This window comes from Nerophis lumbriciformis, linkage group LG38 (assembly GCF_033978685.3).
Source record: "Nerophis lumbriciformis linkage group LG38, RoL_Nlum_v2.1, whole genome shotgun sequence".
Taxonomy (NCBI): Eukaryota; Metazoa; Chordata; class Actinopteri; order Syngnathiformes; family Syngnathidae; genus Nerophis; species Nerophis lumbriciformis.
In genome coordinates, this window is record NC_084585.2 from 23,902,433 (window position 1) to 23,924,111 (window position 21,679).

The following is a 21,679-nucleotide window of genomic DNA, read 5'->3' on the forward strand; positions in this document are numbered from 1 at the left end:
ACTAGACTAGACTGCCCTCTAGTGATTTTTTAGTGTAAAGACATCTAGTAGCAGCAAAATGAATGAAGTTGTTTCGAATGCGATGTGTCCGTGTACTTACTGCTTTGGCACTCGGTTTTCAAAATAAATACAAATGTATTATTTGTGGTCATTAAATGCAACTTAAGTAAGGTGTAAACAAAATGTTGTTTTTAGTTTAGCTGGGTCTTTACATTTTGGCATGTGACAGACATGTTAAATTGAATTAGAAATCCTTCTGACTTGACTTCGAGGTGGGGTATGTTTTATTGTGAAGTTCTAAGACCGGGAATCATTCTGTGTGTTCCTGACTGGAAGAAGCAAACATGTCTCCTCGTGTTTGACAGAGTTGCTGGCAAATCGACCACAATTCACCTCAAATATTATTTTCCGCCTTGGCAAGTAAGTTAACCGTGGGTTCTTTGCACTGACAAGCCTTATACGCAGATTGAGTTTCGTTCAAAACAGACAGGTTTCGTTCGTTACAAATGATTAGCACGATAACGCTATCATTATCTAGCTAGAGTCATCACTTGCTTGTTGCACTTTAAAGTCTGTTGTCAAGTTCAAGTAGTGTTAATATGTAATGGGACTAATGGATGCCAGGTCCCGACATTGTAACGGCGCATATATCTTTTTACAATTCTTTCTTCCTCTGTGTAATTCTGTACCTGCATAATCGGTGTATAAACGCACTGCCTGACCTAAAAAGGTTACCACCAGAATTTACCTCAGCAAATATGCAGCCCATTGGAGAATTACCATGAGGGTGATTATGTCAACTGGCAACAAATTAAATATATCTGATAGTGATGTGCGGATCTATACCACTGATACCAAATCTTTATCAGAATCAGCTTCATTGGCCAAGTATGTTTAACACAATTTGTTGCTCAAAGATCGATATAAAATCAATACTGTTGCTCAGTCATTCAGGCCATGTCCACATGGCAAAAATGCCTACTTTTCTCTGCATTTAGGCCTCTTGTCCACACACAAACGCATACTTGTGTCCTTTAAACGCACCGTTTTGTAAACACTGGCCAAGGTGTGGAGCGTCAAAACTCTCACCGGCGTGTGCGTCTACACGGCTTGCCTTAAATGAAGACTTGTACTCATCTGATGACGTAACTGTTGTACGCTGTCATTTACAAAATTCAATATTCAGCAAACAACACTGTCTTCTCTCTCTAGGTCGTCCTCAGACGAGCCTTCCATCGTTGTCTCCAGTCATCCCGGTTCTCCATACATCTGGCCAGCTCGTTGGTGCTTTGTGCTCCCGCATCATTCTTGAGTACGTCCATATATGTTACAGTGGGACGTCCTTGTGACCGGTGCCCATGTGTTGGCTCCCACAAAACCAGTTTGCTGGCTGGCAGCTCCTGGTGTCTTTGGCAGTGTCCTGCTAGTCTCATTCTCCTGTGTGCTATTTTGTCGCTCACCCTGTGTATTCCAGCATACAGATTCTCGTTTGTAACATGTGTACTCTTGCTGATGTTGAGCACTATACGTAGCATTCGGGTGTAGCACCCGTCTAGAGACTTCTGCAGGGTTGGCTTCAGGGTTCAGCATTCACTGCCATATAGGAGAACAGATTCCACAGTCGCGTAGAAGAAGCTGAGTTTGATCACCTCAGTTTTCTTGGCATTCAGCCTAAGGCCAACCTTGGCGCACTGTGACTCCACTCTGCTCAAGAGCTCCTGTGCTTGCTCCATGTGGTTGGAGAGCAGGCTGATGTCGTTCGCGTAGTTAAGATTTGTCAAGACTACTGGCTTTAAACACACTAAGAGGACTTAGGCCATGTCCCCACGAACACGAAGAGTTTCAAAAACACATATTGGGGGTTAAAACAATATCCATCTACACAAGTGTAGTTTCAAAACTGTCAATGTTTACACACAAACACATACCGGTACACTTGCTGTCTTGCACATTTTGTCCAATCAGAAGCCTGAAAAAAGCAGCAATATCGGACTTGGTGGCATTAGGTCGTGAGTTCAAACCCCGGCCGAGTCATACCAAAGACTATAAAAATGGGACCCATTACCTCCCTGCTTGGCACTCTGCATCAAGGGTTGGAATTGGGGGTTAAATCACCAAAATGATTCCCGGATGCAGCCACTGCTGCTGCTCACTACTCCTCTCAACTCCCAGGGGGTGAACAAGCAGATGTGTCAAATGCAGAGCTTAATTTCACCACACCTGGTGTGTGTGACAATCATTGCTACTTTAACTTTTTAACTTTATTAGACCTCCTAATAACCTCCTTATGTTTATTTTGATCTACCGGTACTTTAGATGTACATGACATGTACATTATCTTTAAAACCAGCCTGCACGTACACAGAGCCCTGGGAACGTTATTAAAGAGCGAATGCCGCTGAAACCCAACACTCATAGAATTATAACATGTTCAGCACATTTTGGCTTTTTTGCCGATATTCCAATATTGTCCAACTCTTTTTTGCCGATATTCCGATATTGTCCAACTCTTAATTACCGATACCGATATATACAGTCGTGGAATTAACACATTATTATGCCTAATTTGGACAACCAGGTATGGTGAAGATAAGGTCCTTTTTAAAACAATTAATTAAATAAAACAATGTAAATAAATTAAAAACATTTTCTTGAATAAAAAAGAAAGTAAAACAATATAAAAACAGTTACATAGAAACTGGTAATTACCGGTAATGAAAATGAGTAAAATTAACTGTTAAAAGTTAGTACTATAAGTGGACCAGCAGCACGCACAATCATGTGTGCTTACGGACTGTATCCCTTGCAGACTATTGATATATATTGATAGATAATGTAGGAACCAAAATATTAATAACAGAAAGAAACAACCCTTTTGTGGGAATGAGTGTAAATGGGGGAGGGAGGTTTGTTGGGTTAGTGCACTAATTGTAAGTGTATCTTGTGTTTTTTATGTTGATTTAATAAAAAAATAAAATAAAAAAATAAACCGATACTGATAATAAAAAAAACGATACCGATAGTTTCCGATATTACATTTTAAAGCATTTATCGGCTGATAATATCGGCATGCCGCTATTATCGGACATCTCTAATTACATGTGCAGTGAAATGTACATTATTTCTAAAATCAGCACACACTAATGAGCCAAGGAAACCATTTTGCATGTTTAAGGGAATTATAAAGCATTTAATCATTGATACAGTGATATGGTACATGTGTAATGAAGTGTATATTGTCTTTAACATCAGTACACACTACAAGGAGGACCCTACATTATGTTTTTTTTAGTTGCTTGGTTGCTTTTTATGTGCGTGCACGGTTGCGCTCGGCGCCATTTACAAAAATTTAAACAAGACACATAAGTTAACTTCATGATTTGTTGTTAAATAAGGACTCAAAACATAAGATAATGTTGCACCTTCCAAAAAGTCTTTGTCCATGGCGACAAAGTAAGTTTCTTACAAGTATCATCCCTGCAGGATGAGGAATAGTTAAACATGCTTCACTACACACCGTTGCTCACCAGCGTCACAATGTAAACTAACGCCATGGGTGGATCTACACCTGACATCCACTGTAATGATACCAAGTACAGGAGTGTATCCAGTCGTTACTACTATGATTGCATTGATATGTTTTATCGTCACACAATCTTTTTTCCTTTTTTTATAATTCATATTATATTTATAAACTCAGGAAATATGTCCCTGGACACATGAGGACTTTGAATATGAGTATCGGATCGATACTTACATTTGTGATATCATCTAAAAGTAATGTAAAGTATCAAACAACAGAAGAATAAGTGATTATTACATTTTAACAGAAGTGTAGATATAACATGTTGAAACGAAAAAAAAAAAAAAACAGATAACCGTAAATTAACAAGTGGATTAATAATCAATTTTTACAGCTTGTCCCTCCTAATTTTGAGAAAATAGAATGATAAATGACACAATATGTTACTGCATACGTCAGCAGACAAAATAGGAGCCTTTGTTTGCTTACTACTAAAAGGCAAGTTGTCTAGTCTGTTCACTATTTTATTTAAGGACAAAATTGTTCTTCGATTGCAATAAGAAATATATATTTAATGTACCGTAAGATTTTTTGTTAAAATAAAGCCAATAATGACATTTTTTGTGGTGGTCCTCATTTAGAAAAGTGTCGAAATACATTTTGGTACCGGTACTAAAATATTGGTATCGGGACAACCCTGGTAGGTACTGATGTTAAAGACAATGTGCACTTCATTGCACATATAATATATCACTATATTGATGATTTAATGCGTTAGAATCTCACAAGAATTTCAAGAGGTTTTCTTGGCTCTTTCTTAGTGTGTACTGATGTTAAAGACAATGTACAATTCATTGCACATGCAATATATCACAATATTGATGATTAAACCTGTTATAATTCCACACAGCCGCACACACACGTGTGCTTTAGGCACTGAAAAAAGATTCATAATGTAAAGATAGTGTACATGTCTTACTATATCAAAATAAAAAATAACAGAAGCGTGATGCCAGCAAGTCAGCTGTGGCGGCTTTTCTAGACTTCTGATTGGACAAAATGTGCATGACGGCTGGTGTACGCGTTTGCGTGTGGACAGAGACTGCTTAGAAACTACACTTGTGTGGATGGATATCGTTTTAACCCGTTTTTGTAACCGTTTGTGTTGACATGGCCTCAGTCTGTCATTTATTTTCAAGGAAATTACTGGCAATTAAAATGAGCCACTCAGTATTATAAAACAGCGAGTGTATGTATCCTTTTATTGTAGACTATTTTGAGACACTACATACACAGTTGAATATAAATGAGCGCATTCAGTGAAGAATAACGCCATCATTTGTTTTGCGCTGTGATTTACATCGTTTGAAGATGATTTCCCAATACACTGCTTTTTTACATTTTTACAGGCACATTTGGTTTTTGCAGAGAAGCATCGGATTGGTATCGCCTATACTAGTCTGACTTTTACTCAGCATCAGATCGGAAAAAAAACAGTGGTATTACTACTGACTGATACAAGGTGAGTAGTACGGTGGCCGACAGGGGCAGAAGTCTGGCAACGTTCAAACACAGAAATGATCATAAAACATAAGGGAATGCTGCAATGACATAAATGATGCAAATGCCGAAAAGACATTGACACAATTAAAACTTCAACCGCTTCTTGAGAGAAATGTAACAAGTTAATGCAACGAAAAAAAAGTCAGCCAGACGGCGTAGAAATAAGCCGCTTTGTAATGCCTCAACTTGACCAAGTTAATGACTCAAAACACTAGTTGAAATAAATGTAATCAATGCTTTGAATTCTCCATCCAAAAAACCAACATCCATCCATCCATCCATTTCTACCGCTTGGGGGGTGCTGGAGCCTATCTTGGCTGCATTCGGGCTGAAGGCGGTGTACACCCTGGACAAGTTGCAACCTCATGATAGACAGACAACATTCACACTCACATTCACACACTAGGGCTAATTTAGTGTTGCCAATCAACCTACTCCCAGGTGCATGTCTTTGGAGGTGGGAGGAAGCCAGAGTACCTGGAGGGAACCCACGCAGTCACGGGGAGAACATGCAAACTCCACACAAAAAGATCCCGAGCCCAGGATCGAACCCAGGACCTTCGTATTTGAGGCACACGCACTAACCCCTGTTCCACCGTGCCGCCAAAAAAACAACATGAAATAAAAAGAAAAACTAACTTTTAGATTAATGTAATAATGTGCAACATTTAGAGCGATCGCGGTATAGTTGGTTTCACATTGTTCGTTGGATATTAACCTCTGTAGTTTCAGCGGCAGTTCACCCCCACGGGGGTTGCGGGGACCTTGCACGTTCTTGGTTTTGGATAATTTGTGTGTTTGGATCGTTTGCCCTTATTGACTGTAGAAAACATCTTAAATCATTAAAACTACCTAGAGAACTGACCAATGTGGTCAGTGGGGGAATTCTGTGCAATGAAACAAATCTTCTTATACTGTATGTACAAGATCTTGGTGAAAATGTATGCAATTCTGGACAATAGTGTGCATTTTGTTACAGCACACTCAAAGACATGTCCTCCCGGGAAGATTGTTCTCCCGAGCAGGCCCTCCCTGGGAGTGAGCCTTCAAATGAATCCACTGTCACCGTCACCATTGGCGCTACTGTGCCCACAGGCTTCGAACACACTGCTGCAGAGGAGATCTACGAGAAGATTGGGGTAGAAGCCCGCATTAGCAAAGGCCGCGGTCGTATTTACTTTCCTGTGGCTACTGACAACCTTTCTCAGGTAAGCTGTGAATTACAGATTGAAAATGTGGACCGGCTGTTGCTGAGGCTTCTGACTATAAATCCAATTGTACCCGAAGGTTCATCTCCTGAGGTCTGTAGACAACCTGTTTGTGGTGGTAGAGGAATTTGACAATTACCAATTCAAAGAATCAAAGGTATGTCATCTTTGTAATGACTGTCCACAGCAACTCTTCTGGATTCTGTGGAAGACATCCGGAAATTGCACTTATCCAAAGACTTCCTGACTCTATTAAAAAACTCCTGGATTTTGAAATTTTTGTGAGAATATACAAAATTATACTCAATTTGTAAATCAAATTGTGAAAATAATAATTACATATTGTGTAAATGTGTTATGATAAGCTCGCGATCGAAGCACTGTGTATGGAGTACAACTAGCTAGCTTTTAGTATCGATCGCTCGTAACGTAGCAAACGCATCGGTTCTGACCATAATTATGGGCACTGACAGGATAAAGACCTTGCCAAAGCCAGAGGTGAGACAAAGCAGATCCAGAGCCTATTCAAGTACGTCTTGTAGAAATATTTAACTAGTTTAGTCCTTAGAACACACTAGTCATACGGGATATGCATGATTAGTGTTTTTTTTTAAAGTCTGTTCCTAAAAATAGAGTCCTTTTGTCACATAAAGGATCTTTGACTAGCATAAAATATGACTTTGACTATACAGTGTTATCCATTTGCTGAGATAAAAACATGGAAGTGTTACATCACATGTACAAAATAAACACTTAAGATACAAACCCTGTTTCCATATGAGTTGGGAAATTGTTAGATGTAAATATAAAGGGAATACAATGATTTGCAAATCATTTTCAACCCATATTCAGTTGAATATGCTACAAAGACAACATATTTGATGTTCAAACTGATAAACTTTTTTTTTTTTAAATAATCATTAACTTTAGAATTTGATGCCAGCAACACGTGACAAAGAAGTTGGGAAAGGTGGCAATAAATACTGATAAAGTTGAGGAATTCTCATCAAACACTTATTTGGAACATCCCACAGGTGTGCAGGCTAATTGGGAACAGGTGGGTGCCATGATTGGGTATAAAAACAGCTTCCCAAAAAATGCTCAGTCTTTCACAAGAAAGGATGGGGCGAGGTACACCCCTTTGTCCACAACTGCGTGAGCAAATAGTCAAACAGTTTAAGAACATAGTTTCTCAAAGTGCAATTGCAAAAATTTTAGGGATTTCATCATCTACGGTCCGTAATATCATCAAAAGGTTCAGAGAATCTGGAGAAATCACTCCACATAAGCGGCATGTCCGGAAACCAACATTGAATGACCGTGATCTTCGATCCTTCAGACGGCACTGTATCAAAAACCAACATCAATCTCTAAAGGATATCACCACATGGGCTCAGGAACACTTCAGAAAACCACTGTCATTAAATACAGTTCGTCGCTACATCTGTAAGTGCAAGTTAAAGCTCTACTATGCAAAGCGAAAGCCATTTATCAACAACATCCAGAAACGCAGCCGGCTTCTCTTGGCCCAAAATCATCTAAGATGGACTCATGCAAAGTGGAAAAGTGTTCTGTGGTCTGACGAGTCCACATTTCAAATTGTTTTTGGAAATATTCGACATCGTGTCATTTGGACCAAAGGGGAAGCGAACCATCCAGACTGTTATCGACGCAAAGTTCAAAAGCCAGCATCTGTGGTGGTATGGGAGTGCATTAGTGCCCAAGGCATGGGTAACTTACACATCTGTGAAGGCGCCATTAATGCTGAAAGGTACATACAGGTTTTGGAACAACATATGCTGCCATCTAAGCGCCGTCTTTTTCATGGAAGCCCCTGCTTATTTCAGCAAGACAATGCCAAGCCACATTCAGCACTTGTTATAACAGCGTGGCTTCGTAAAAAAAGAGTGCGGGTAGTTTCCTGGCCAGACCTGTCTCCCATCAAAAATGTGTGGCGCATTATGAAGCGTAAAATACGACAGCGGAGACCCCGGACTGTTGAACGACTGAAGCTCTACATAAAACAAGAATGGGAAAGAATTCCACTTTCAAAGCTTCAACAATTAGTTTTCTCAGTTCCCAATCGTTTATTGAGTGTTGTTAAAAGAAAAGGTGATGTAACAGTGCCCTTTCCCAACTACTTTGGCACGTGTTGCAGCCATGAAATTCTAAGTTAATTTTTATTTGCAAAAAAAATAAAGTTTATGAGTTTGAACATCAAATATGTTGTCTTTGTAGTGCATTCAATTGAATATGGGTTGAAAAGGATTTGCAAATCATTGTATTCCGTTTATTTTTACATCTAACACAATTTCCCAACTCATATGGAAACGGGGTTTGTACATGTCCTGCATCCTGATCCTTAGCTATTTGCAAATATGGAACCTGCAACAGGTTTGTTAAATATTCCTTTAAAACTAGTTACATATCCTGATCTTCTTTTTGTATCTTGTCATGTTTTTGAAAATGTATACTGATTTGTCTAGTGTTTTTATTACATGTACGTTTGTAATTATAAAGTAAGTATAAGATTGTGTATTATAAAATTATGCATTAGGATTGCATATTATTAAAAAAATAATATTCTGTCAGAATTCTGATCATTGATCCTAAAGCTAAATTCTAAACATTTTAATGCAGTTGCAAAAAATGTACCTAAAACAGTGCTGCCAGTCACTTGGTGGTTGTAGGAGAGATCTACTGGATTGCGAACACCGCATTTTGGCAGCTGTGTGAGTTCATATTATTAATAAAAAAAGTTAAGATTATGTCAGAAATCTGAGTAGTAGAGGTGGCAATTATGTTATTCAATAGCTTGAATGAAAAAAAAAAAATCTAACTATAAAGAGTGCGGCCAGTCATTTGAAAATTGGGGGAGGAGATTTACTGGATTGCAAACACTAAAATAAGCTCTATTTATATTATGTATTTACATTTTTTTACTTAGGAGGATACTTTAATGGAGTTGCAACAGCTTGCTTCTAAACTCCCATGGACCATCCCCTTGGAGGTGTGGAAACTGAACAGCACTTTCAAAAAGAGGAAAGGCCACCGTAAAGCTGCGACCGGCACCAAAGTCAAACCAAGCAACGACAACGGCCACACAACCGTGGCTGAAGCCAAGCAGCAGGAACAAGCCCAGACGCCACCTGTAGCAGATGAGCTTAACAAGGCAGATGAGATGCCAGACGCTGGAACCACAGCACAGGCGGACCCTGAGGAAGCGGCAGAAGCGACACCCGACCCTAAAATAACAAAGTTTCGTGTGACGTGCAATCGCGCTGGTGACAAACACAGCTTTTCTTCCAATGAGGCAGCGAGAGACTTTGGTGGAGCTGTGCAGGAGTTTTTCCAGTGGAAAGCAGATATGACCAAGTTTGATGTTGAGGTAGGCAACCCCTTTTGTTCTGACCAAAATCAACACTGAACGGACAAAAAAATATTTGCCGGGTCAGATGATTTCGGTAAAACTAATGTTTAGGTAAACGAGTCGAATATTTGATTTGATTTTACCTACGTAACTTGGTAACATGTCCCTTTTGCAGTAGACTCCATCACCCAATTAATCACTGTGTGTTGTCCTCTTGGATCAGTAAACTCTGCATATCAGTTAGGAAGTACTTTTACCATGACAAACATCACAGAGTGCTATAACGAATAGAATACACCGCCTGCACAACTCACTTTTGGTGTGGAGTTAAATGACAAACTGTTAGGACTGGGCAATATGGCTGAAAACTGTATCACGATATAAGTGTTTTATTACAGTCAATATTGATAGTTATTGGTATTTTTATAACCTATCAAAAATAAGGACGAGGAGAAAAACCTATTAAACCTTCGTCTGATTATAATCCCCTCATTTATCTAAGCTGGAAGGAAAATAAATATCAACACAACCATGGAAAACACTCAAACAGGCAATGTGAACACAATTCCAAAATCATTTAACATTTAACAATAACCTATTAAAAGGAAGGTTCAAAAATAAGGAATACGTAAGAAATGCTAAAAGTGTAACAAAATACTGCAAAGTTTAAAAATGTAAACATGTAGAAACCTGAGAATAACTATTTTCTGCAGGTTTAGTGTCCGGGAGTTACGTAATTAAAGGGTAAGCGCGGCTAAGGTGTTGTTGTATTACCGTTATTGGTGGGGACGAGCGCCTTGCCTAATTTACAGACCACATTGGTCTGACTACAGTGTCCAAAAAAACTACCATGCTATCGAGGTGACTTTTCCTTTTTTATCGACAATTTCTTTGCTCTCTGCAGCACTTTTTAATTTCTCTTTTCCATGCAAAGAATCAACCGTGAGACAACAAGATGGTGCAACCAAACTTAACAGTTGTTCATGTTTCCTGATTGGCTGTTAGCGTGTGACTCCCACTGATTAGTGATCACTTCCTGCGTTGCTAGGTTACCAAAGAGCGAGTGCCTTTGTTCACGCAACCAACCTTTCTTCGCAAGTTGCGGTTTCTTTTGACGATGACAAAAAAATTAGCGAACATTTTATTCAACACATTGTCTCAATCGTGATTTGTATATTTATGTATATATATATATATATATATATATATATATATATATATACACATCCATCCATATATATATATATATATATATATATATATATATATAATATATATAAACCCTGTTTCCATATGAGTTGGGAAATTGTGTTAGATGTAAATATAAAAGGAATACAATGATTTGCAAATCATTTTCAACCCATATTCAGTTGAATGCACTACAAAGACAAGATATTTGATGTTCAAACTCATAAACTTTTTTTTTTTTTTGCAAATAATAATTAACTTAGAATTTCATGGGTGCCACACGTGCCAAAGTAGTTGGGAAAGGGCATGTTCACCACTGTGTTTCATGGCCTTTCCTTTTAACAACACTCAGTAAACGTTTGGGAACTGAGGAGACACATTTTTTAAGCTTCTCAGGTGGAATTCTTTCCCATTCTTGCTTGATGTACAGCTTAAGTTGTTCAACAGTCCGGGGATCTCCGTTGTGGTATTTTAGGCTTCATAATGCGCCACACATTTTCAATGGAAGACAGGTCTGAACTACAGGCAGGCCAGTCTAGTACCCGCACTCTACTATGAAGCCATGTTGATGTAACACGTGGCTTGGCATTGTCTTGCTGAAATAAGCAGGGGCGTCCATGGTAACGTTGCTTGGATGGCAACATATGTTGCTCCAAAACCTGTATGTACCTTTCAGCATTAATGGCGCCTTCACAGATGTGTAAGTTACCAATGTCTTGGGCACTAATACACCCCCATACCATCACAGATGCTGGCTTTTCAACTTTGTGCCTATAACAATCCGGATGGTTCTTTTCCTCTTTGGTCCGGAGGACACGACGTCCACAGTTTCCAAAAACAATTTGAAATGTGGACTCGTCAGAGCACAGAACACTTTTCCACTTTGTATCAGTCCATCTTAGATGAGCTCAGGCCCAGCAAAGCCGACGGCGTTTCTGGGTGTTGTTGATAAACGGTTTTCGCCTTGCATAGGAGAATTTTAACTTGCACTTACAGATGTAGCGACCAACTGTAGTTACTGACAGTGGGTTTTTGAAGTGTTCCTGAGCCCATGTGGTGATATCCTTTACACACTGACGTCACTTGTTGATGCAGTACTGCCTGAGGGATCGAAGGTCACGGGCTTAGCTGCTTACGTGCAGTGATTTCTCCAGATTCTCTGAACCCTTTGATGATATTACAGACCATAGATGGTGAAATCCCTAAATTCCTTGCAATAGCTGGTTGAGAAAGGTTTTTCTTAAACTGTTCAACAATTTGCACACGCATTTGTTGACAAAGTGGTGACCCTCGCCCCATCCTTGTTTGTGAATGACTGAGCATTTCATGGAATCTACTTTTATAACCAATCATGGCATCCACCTGTTCCCAATTTGCCTGTTCACCTGTCGGATGTTCCAAATAAGTGTTTGATGAGCATTCCTCAATTTTATCAGTATTTATTGCCACCTTTCCCAACTTCTTTGTCACATGTTGCTGGCATGAAATTCTAAAGTTAATGATTATTTGCAAAAAAAAAAAAAGTTTATCAGTTTGAACATCAAATATGTTGTCTTTGTAGCATATTCAACTGAATATGGGTTGAAAATGATTTGCAAATCATTGTATTCCGTTTATATTTACATCCAACACAATTTCCCAACTCATATAGAAACGGGGTTTGTATATATATATATATATATATATATATATATATATATATATATATATATGTATGTGGATGGATGGATATATATATCCATCCATCCATCCATATATATATACTGTGTATATATATATATATATATATATATATATATATATGTATATACTGTGTGTATATATATATATATATATATATATATATATATATATATATATATATATATATATATATAGATGGATGGATGGATGGAGATATATATATATATATATATATATATATATATATATATGGATATATGTGTCCATCCATCCATCCATTTTCTACCGCTTATTCCCTTTGGGGTCGCGGGGGGTGCTGGAGCCTATCTCAGCTACAATCGGGCGGAAGGCGGGGTACACCCTGGACAAGTTGCCACCTCATCGCAGGGCGATATATGTGTGTGTGTGTGTGTGTGTGTGTGTATTTATGTGCGTGTGTGTGTGTGTGTGTGTATGTATATATGTGTGTGTGTGTGTGTGTGTGTGTATGTATATATGTGTGTGTGTGTGTGTATCTATATATGTGTGTGTATGTATATATACGTGTGTGTGTGTGTATGTATATATATGTGTGTGTGTGTGTGTGTGTATACCGTATATGTATGTGTGTGTATATATACAGGACTCTCTCAGAAAATTAGAATATTGTGATAACGTTCTTTATTTTCTGTAATGCAATTAAAAAAAAAAAAAAAGAATGTCATACATTCTGGATTCATTACACATCAACTGAAATATTGCAAGCCTTGTTTATTTTAATATTGCTGATTATGGCATACAGCTTAGGAAAATTCAAAAATCCCATCTCAAAAAATTAGAATATTTCCTCAGACCAAGTAAAAAAAAAAAAAGTATAACAGCAAAACAAAATCAAACATTTGAAAATGTCTATTAATGCTCTCAGTACTTGGTTGGGAATCCTTTTGCACAGATTACTGCATCAATGCGGCGTGGCATGGAGGAAATCAGCCTGTGGCATTGCTGAGGTGTTATGGATGCCCAGGATGCTTCAATAGCTGCCTTTAGCTCATTTGCATTATTGGGTCTGGTGTCTTTCAGCTTCTTCTTCACAATACCCCACTAATTCTCTCTGGGGTTCAGGTCAGGGGAGTTGGCAGGCCAATCGAGGACAGTAATGCCATGGTCAGTACACCAGTTACTGGTGGTTTTGGCACTGTGGGCAGGTGCCAGATCATGCTGGAAAATGAAATCATCATCTCCATAGAGCTTTTCAACAGATGGAAGCATGTAGTGCTCTAAAATCAAATCAGTAACTGGTGTACTGACCATGGCATTACTGTCCTCGATTGGCCTGCCAACTCCCCTGACCTGAACCCCATAGAGAATTTGTGGGGTATTGTGGAGAAGAAGCTGAAAGACACCAGACCCAATAATGCAAATGAGCTAAAGGCAGCTATTGAAACATCCTGGGCATCCATAACACCTCAGCAATGCCACAGGCTGATTGCCTCCATGCCACGCCGCATTGATGCAGTAATCCGTGTAAAAGGATTCCCAACCAAGTACTGAGTGCATTAATTGACATTTTCAAATGTTTGATTTTGTTTTGCTGTTATAAATCTTTTTTTTTTACTTGGTCTGAGAAAATATTCAAATTTTTTGAGATAGGATTTTTGAGTTTTCTTAAGCTGTATGCCATAATCAGCAATATTAAAATAATAAAAGGCTTGCAATATTTCAGTTGAATCCAGAATGTATGACATTTTTGTTTTTTTAATGGCATTACAGAAAATAAAGAACTTTATCACAATATTCTAATTTTCTGAGACAGTCCTGTATATGTGTATGTATGTTTTTATGTGTGTGTGTGTGTGTGTGTGTGTGTGTGTGTGTGTGTGTGTGTGTGTGTGTGTGTGTGTGTGTGTGTGTGTGTGTGTGTGTGTGTGTGTGTGTGTGTGTGTGTGTGTGTGTGTGTGTGTGTGTACAGGGTTTCCCGCAGCGCTTTATTGTTAAGGCGGCCGCCTTAACAACAAAGAGCCACGGCCTAAACTAAAGTCTTAACAAGCTGCTCCGCTTAGTTGTGCCTCTGTCAGTAAGTCTCTGCAGCACCCAGCATTGTCCCACCCACAGAACCATCTGATTGGTTACACGCAGAGCGGTAACAGCCAATCAGCAGTGCATATTCAGAGCGCATGTAACAGCCAATCAGCAGTGCGTGTTCAGAGCGCATGTAACAGCCAATCAGCAGGGCCTATTCAGAGCGCATGGCGTCAGTGCTCCTACGGTGTGGTGAGCAGATAAGTGTTAAGCAGGTGAGCATAAGGCAGCGGACTCTCCCCAAATTATAATAAACACCTCCCAGTCAACTACTAGTAACATCACTATGAGCCCGTTGACGTTCTAGAAACATAAGCGGCAGCTCAGCTCGCTCGCAGTCCTTGAGTTGAAGGCTAATTAGCTTTTAGCGTAACGTTAGCTCACTGTGCGGTGTGTGTGCGTGCATGCGTGTGTGTGTGTCTGTCTGAGAGAAAGACAAGCATTATTGACCTAGAGTTAACAACTAAGTTATTTCACTTTACCTTTTTCTGTGTTGATTGAGCTGCATAAAGCAGCAAAAAAGGACATTATGTTAAATGAAGAGTTTATGTCTCTGATAGTTGATATAATAATGCAATTGCATCATAAAGCCTACATGAACTCCATGGTGTTCAGGGATGAATAGTCTCTCCTATTGCTATTGTACTATTTTTTCAGCTATAGTTACATTAATCATTAGTAATGTAGCAGCCTAGTTTTCAATGGCAGGGTCCCTGCTATCACATGTTGATAAAAATATAACATTTACATAATAAAAATCAACTACAGGCTTCCCAAATGCTGTAATAAATTAAACATGATGAGTTGAACATATGTCAGCATGTGGCATAATAATGACATACTTAGTATCTCAGGTAACTAGGACTGTGTTGTTTTTACTTTACGGAAAAAATATTGAGATCTTAATCGTATATCGCCATTCAGCTAATGGTGCGGAAAACACAACCAAAAATTGTAGTGTGTATGTGTATATATATATATATATATATATATATATATATATATATATATATATCTCCTCTCTGAGCTGCCACCTTAACGTAGTAGAGGAGTTTGCGTGTCCCAATGATCCTAGGAGCTATGTTGTCCGGGGGCTTTATGCCCCCTGGTAGGGTCTCCCAAGACAAACTGGTCCTAGGTGAGGGATCAGACCAAGAGCAGCTCGAAGACCTCCATGAAAAATAAAAATCAAGGACCCAGATTTCCCTCGCCCGGACGCGGGTCACCGGGGATCCCCTCTGGAGCCAGGCCCGGAGGTGGGGCACGATGGCGAGCGCCTGGTGGCCGGGCCTGTCCCCATGGGGCCCGGCCGGGCACAGCCCGAAGAGGCAACGTGGGTCCCCCCTCCAATGGGCTCACCACCCATAGCAGGGGTCATAGAGATCGGGTGCGATGTGAGCTGGGCGGCAGCCGAAGGCAGGGCACTTGGCGGTCTGATCCTCGGCTACAGAAGCTAGCTCTTGGGACGTGGAACGTCACCTCGCTGGGGGGGAAGGAGCCTGAACTAGTGCGCGAGGTGGAGAAGTTCCGGCTAGATATAGTCGGACTCACTTCGACGCACAGCAAGGGCTCTAGAACCAGTTGTCTCGAGAGGGGCTGGACTCTCTTCCACTCTGGCGTTGCCGGCAGTGAGAGGCGACGGGCTGGGGTGGCAATTCTTGTTTTCCCCCCGGCTCAGAGCCTGCACGTTGGAGCTCAACCCGGTGGACGAGAGGGTAGCTTCCCTCCGCCTTCGGGTGGGGGAGCGGGTCCTGACTGTGGTTTGCGCTTACGCGCCAAACCGCAGCTCAGAGTACCCACCCTTTTTGGATTCACTCGAGGGAGTACTTGAGAGTGCTCCCCCGGGTGATTCCCTCGTTCTACTGGGGGACTTCAATGCTCATGTTGGCAGCGACAGTGAAACCTGGAGAGGCGTGATTGGGAAGAATGGCTGCCCGGATCTGAACCCGAGCGGTGTTTTGTTATTGGACTTTTGTGCCCGTCACAGATTGTCCATAACGAACACCATGTTCAAACATAAGGGTGTCCATATGTGCACTTGGCACCAGGACACCCTAGGCCGCAGTTCCATGATCGACTTTGTAGTTGTGTCATCGGATTTGCGGCCTCATGTTTTGGACACTCGGGTGAAGAGAGGGGCGGAGCTTTCTACCGATCACCACCTGGTGGTGAGTTGGCTGCGATGGTGGGGGAGGATGCCGGACAGACCTGGCAGGCCCAAACGCATTGTGAGGGTTTGCTGGGAACGTCTGGCAGAGTCTCCTGTCAGAGAGAGTTTCAATTCCCACCTCCGGAAGAACTTTGAACATGTCACGAGGGAGGTGCTGGATATTGAGTCCGAATGGACCATGTTCCGCGCCTCTATTGTCGAGGCGGCTGATTGGAGCTGTGGCCGCAAGGTAGTTGGTGCTTGTCGTGGCGGTAATCCTAGAACCCGTTGGTGGACACCGGCGGTGAGGGATGCCGTCAAGCTGAAGAAGGAGTCCTATCGGGTTCTTTTGGCTCATAGGACTCCTGAGGCAGCGGACAGGTACCGACAGGCCAAGCGGTGTGCGGCTTCAGCGGTCGCAGAGGCAAAAACTCGGACATGGGAGGAGTTCGGGGAGGCCATGGAAAACGACTTCCGGACGGCTTCGAAGCAATTCTGGACCACCATCCGTCGCCTCAGGAAGGGGAAGCAGTGCACTATCAACACCGTGTATGGCGAGGATGGTGTTCTGCTGACCTTGACTGCGGATGTTGTGGATCGGTGGAGGGAATACTTCGAAGACCTCCTCAATCCCACCAACACGTCTTCCTATGAGGAAGCAGTGCCTGGGGAGTCTGTGGTGGGCTCTCCTATTTCTGGGGCTGAGGTTGCTGAGGTAGTTAAAAAGCTCCTCGGTGGCAAGGCCCCGGGGGTGGATGAGAACCGCCCGGAGTTCCTTAAGGCTCTGGATGCTGTGGGGCTGTCTTGGTTGACAAGACTCTGCAGCATCGCGTGGACATCGGGGGCGGTACCTCTGGATTGGCAGACCGGGGTGGTGGTTCCTCTCTTTAAGAAGGGGAACCGGAGGGTGTGTTCTAACTATCGTGGGATCACACTCCTCAGCCTTCCCGGTAAGGTCTATTCAGGAGTACTGGAGAGGAGGCTACGCCGGATAGTCGAACCTCGGATTCAGGAGGAACAGTGTGGTTTTCGTCCTGGTCGTGGAACTGTGGACCAGCTCTATACTCTCGGCAGGGTCCTTGAGGGTGCATGGGAGTTTGCCCAACCAGTCTACATGTGTTTTGTGGACTTGGAGAAGGCATTCGACCGTGTCCCTCGGGAAGTCCTGTGGGGAGTGCTCAGAGAGTATGGGGTACCGGACTGTCTGATTGTGGCAGTGCGCTCCCTGTATGCTCAGTGCCAGAGCTTGGTCCGCATTGCCGGCAGTAAGTCGGACACGTTTCCAGTGAGGGTTGGACTCCGCCAAGGCTGCCCTTTGTCACCGATTCTGTTCATAACTTTTATGGACAGAATTTCTAGGCGCAGTCAAGGCGTTGAGGGGATCTGGTTTGGTGGCTGCAGGATTAGGTCTCTGCTTTTTGCAGATGATGTGGTCCTGATGGCTTCATCTGGCCAGGATCTGCAGCTCTCACTGGATCGGTTCGCAGCCGAGTGTGAAGCGACTGGTATGAGAATCAGCACCTCCAAGTCCGAGTCCATGGTTCTCGCCCGGAAAAGGGAGGAGATCTTGCCCCAAGTGGAGGAGTTCAAGTACCTCGGAGTCTTGTTCACGAGTGATGGAAGAGTGGATCGTGAGATCGACAGGCGGATCGGTGCGGCGTCTTCAGTAATGCGGACGCTGTATCGATCCGTTGTGGTGAAGAAGGAGCTGAGCCGAAAGGCAAAGCTCTCAATTTACCGGTCGATCTACGTTCCCATCCTCACCTATGGTCATGAGCTTTGGGTTATGACCGAAAGGACAAGATCACGGGTACAAGCGGCCGAAATGAGTTTCCTCCGCCGGGTGGCGGGGCTCTCCCTTAGAGATAGGGTGAGAAGCTCTGCCATCCGGGGGGAGCTCAAAGTAAAGCCGCTGCTCCTCCACATCGAGAGGAGCCAGATGAGGTGGTTCGGGCATCTGGTCAGGATGCCACCCGAACGCCTCCTTAGGGAGGTGTTTAGGGCACGTCCGACCGGTAGGAGGCCGCAGGGAAGACCCAGGACACGTTGGGAAGACTATGTCTCCCAGCTGGCCTGGGAACGCCTCGGGGTCCCACAGGAAGAGCTGGACGAAGTGGCTGGGGACAGGGAAGTCTGGGCTTCCCTGCTTAGGCTGCTGCCCCCGCGACCCAACCTCGGATAAGCGGAAGAAGATGGATGGCTATATATATATATATATATATATATATATATATATATATATATGTATATATATATATATGTGTAAATATATGTATATATATTTATATATATATATGTATATATATATATATATGTGTAAATATATGTATATATATTTATATATATATATATATATATATATATATATATATATATATATATATATACATACATATATATATTAGAGATGCGCGGTTTGCGGACACAACCGGGTCGGGCGGGTAAAAATAGATTTTAAATAGATGCGGGCGGTTGGCGGTTGAACCAATTCGGAAATATATACAGGTAAAAGCCAGTAAATTAGAATATTTTGAAAAACTTGATTTATTTCAGTAATTGCATTCAAAAGGTGTAACTTGTACATTATATTTATTCATTGCACACAGACTGATGCATTCAAATGTTTATTTCATTTAATTTTGATGATTTGAAGTGGCAACAAATGAAAATCCAAAATTCCGTGTGTCACAAAATTAGAATATTACTTAAGGCTAATACAAAAAAGGGATTTTTAGAAATGTTGGCCAACTGAAAAGTATGAAAATGAAAAATATGAGCATATACAATACTCAATACTTGGTTGGAGCTCCTTTTGCCTCAATTACTGCGTTAATGCGGCGTGGCATGGAGTCGATGAGTTTCTGGCACTGCTCAGGTGTTATGAGAGCCCAGGTTGCTCTGATAGTGGCCTTTAACTCTTCTGCGTTTTTGGGTCTGGCATTCTGCATCTTCCTTTTCACAATACCCCACAGATTTTCTATGGGGCTAAGGTCAGGGGAGTTGGCGGGCCAATTTAGAACAGAAATACCATGGTCCGTAAACCAGACACGGGTAGATTTTGCGCTGTGTGCAGGCGCCAAGTCCTGTTGGAACTTGAAATCTCCATCTCCATAGAGCAGGTCAGCAGCAGGAAGCATGAAGGGCTCTAAAACTTGCTGGTAGACGGCTGCGTTGACCCTGGATCTCAGGAAACAGAGTGGACCGACACCAGCAGATGACATGGCACCCGAAACCATCACCCAACCATGCAAATTTTGCATTTCCTTTGGAAATCGAGGTCCCAGAGTCTGGAGGAAGACAGGAGAGGCACAGGATCCACGTTGCCTGAAGTCTAGTGAAAAGTGATGGTTTGGGGTGCCATGTCATCTGCTGGTGTCGGTCCACTCTGTTTCCTGAGATCCAGGGTCAACGCAGCCGTCTACCAGCAAGTTTTAGAGCACTTCATGCTTCCTGCTGCTGACCTGCTCTATGGAGATGGAGATTTCAAGTTCCAACAGGACTTGGCGCCTGCACACAGCGCAAAATCTACCCGTGCCTGGTTTACGGACCATGGTATTTCTGTTCTAAATTGGCCCGCCAACTCCCCTGACCTTAGCCCCATAGAAAATCTGTGGGGTATTGTGAAAAGGAAGATGCAGAATGCCAGACCCAAAAACGCAGAAGAGTTGAAGGCCACTATCAGAGCAACCTGGGCTCTCATAACACCTGAGCAGTGCCAGAAACTCATCGACTCCATGCCACGCCGCATTAACGCAGTAATTGAGGCAAAAGGAGCTCCAACCAAATATTGAGTATTGTAAATGCTCATATTTTTCATTTTCATACTTTTCAGTTGGCCAACATTTCTAAAAATCCCTTTTTTGTATTAGCCTTAAGTAATATTCTAATTTTGTGACACACGGAATTTTGGATTTTCATTTGTTGCCACTTCAAATCATCAAAATTAAATGAAATAAACATTTGAATGCATCAATCTGTGTGCAATGAATAAATATAATGTACAAGTTACACCTTTTGAATGCAATTACTGAAATAAATCAAGTTTTTCAAAATATTCTAATTTACTGGCTTTTACCTGTATACATAGTTAAATGTTGTTACCCACATACGAAAAACGAGCAGCACTCTTTGAAACAGTCAATTATTCATCAGGCACCGCGTCCCAACAACAAGTGGCGCAAGTGAGCGCTCCTTCAGCGCAGCAGGGCGCATTTTAGAGGCCAGGCGCTCTCGCATGAATCCTGGCACTGTAGATGCCATTTTATTCCTGCATAGTGCTAACAAAAAAAAAAGTAAGTAGACATACGGTTGGATATGTTAAACGAATTAGTCTACGTTACCTATAGGCTATACCAAATAAGCCCATGTCTAACCTATATTGAGTTCGGTCAGCTAAATAATTTTGATGGTTACGTGTTGTTTGGGCGCACTACAATGCAAAGGAATTAAGGCAATTGCGTTGTTTATTGTGGTTTTTTCTATTCGAGATATACTACTATGTGTAAATAATTATTTGGCCTCGCTATCAAGTGAAGCACATCTCCGATTGGCAACAATGTAAGGCTATTTAGCCTGCTTTGTTTGTCGCGACCGTCTATTTTCATTATAATTCAAGTTTGATGATAAAGCGCAGTCTGATGGGTTTGATTTCCCCCCTTCAGCTATTTGCCTTGGCCAATAAGTTGCAGGTAATTTATTATTATTATTTATTTAATTTATTTTTGTTTAAATAGAGATGACATACATATGTTATTGTATAATTTAAGTTTGTGCGCGTGATTGACAGCCTAAGGCTTATGAGGCACATTTTTTTTATTTTTTTTTATTTCAACTTAAAAACGTATGAGCCTATGCCTACAACATAGGCTATGTGTTTATCTTTATTTTCCTGCCTGTCGTTGACAATGGAGATTGTCTGATATTTTGTCATGGCTGCA

The 21,679-nt window shown here is 41.6% G+C and overlaps 1 protein-coding gene across 1 annotated transcript in view; it reads left to right on the top strand.

Annotated features, from left to right (window-relative positions):
- The first annotated feature begins 279 nt into the window (after positions 1–279).
- Positions 280–21,679, top strand: part of thumpd3 (THUMP domain containing 3) — a 31,070-nt gene continuing 9,670 nt past the window's right edge. The window contains exons 1-6 of the mRNA XM_061932744.2: positions 280–420; positions 1,213–1,312; positions 4,933–5,045; positions 6,066–6,294; positions 6,374–6,451; positions 9,242–9,682. Coding sequence (XP_061788728.2) covers positions 6,079–6,294; positions 6,374–6,451; positions 9,242–9,682 — 735 coding nt within the window. The 5' untranslated portion in view covers positions 280–420; positions 1,213–1,312; positions 4,933–5,045; positions 6,066–6,078. The remainder of the gene's footprint in view (positions 421–1,212; positions 1,313–4,932; positions 5,046–6,065; positions 6,295–6,373; positions 6,452–9,241; positions 9,683–21,679) is intronic.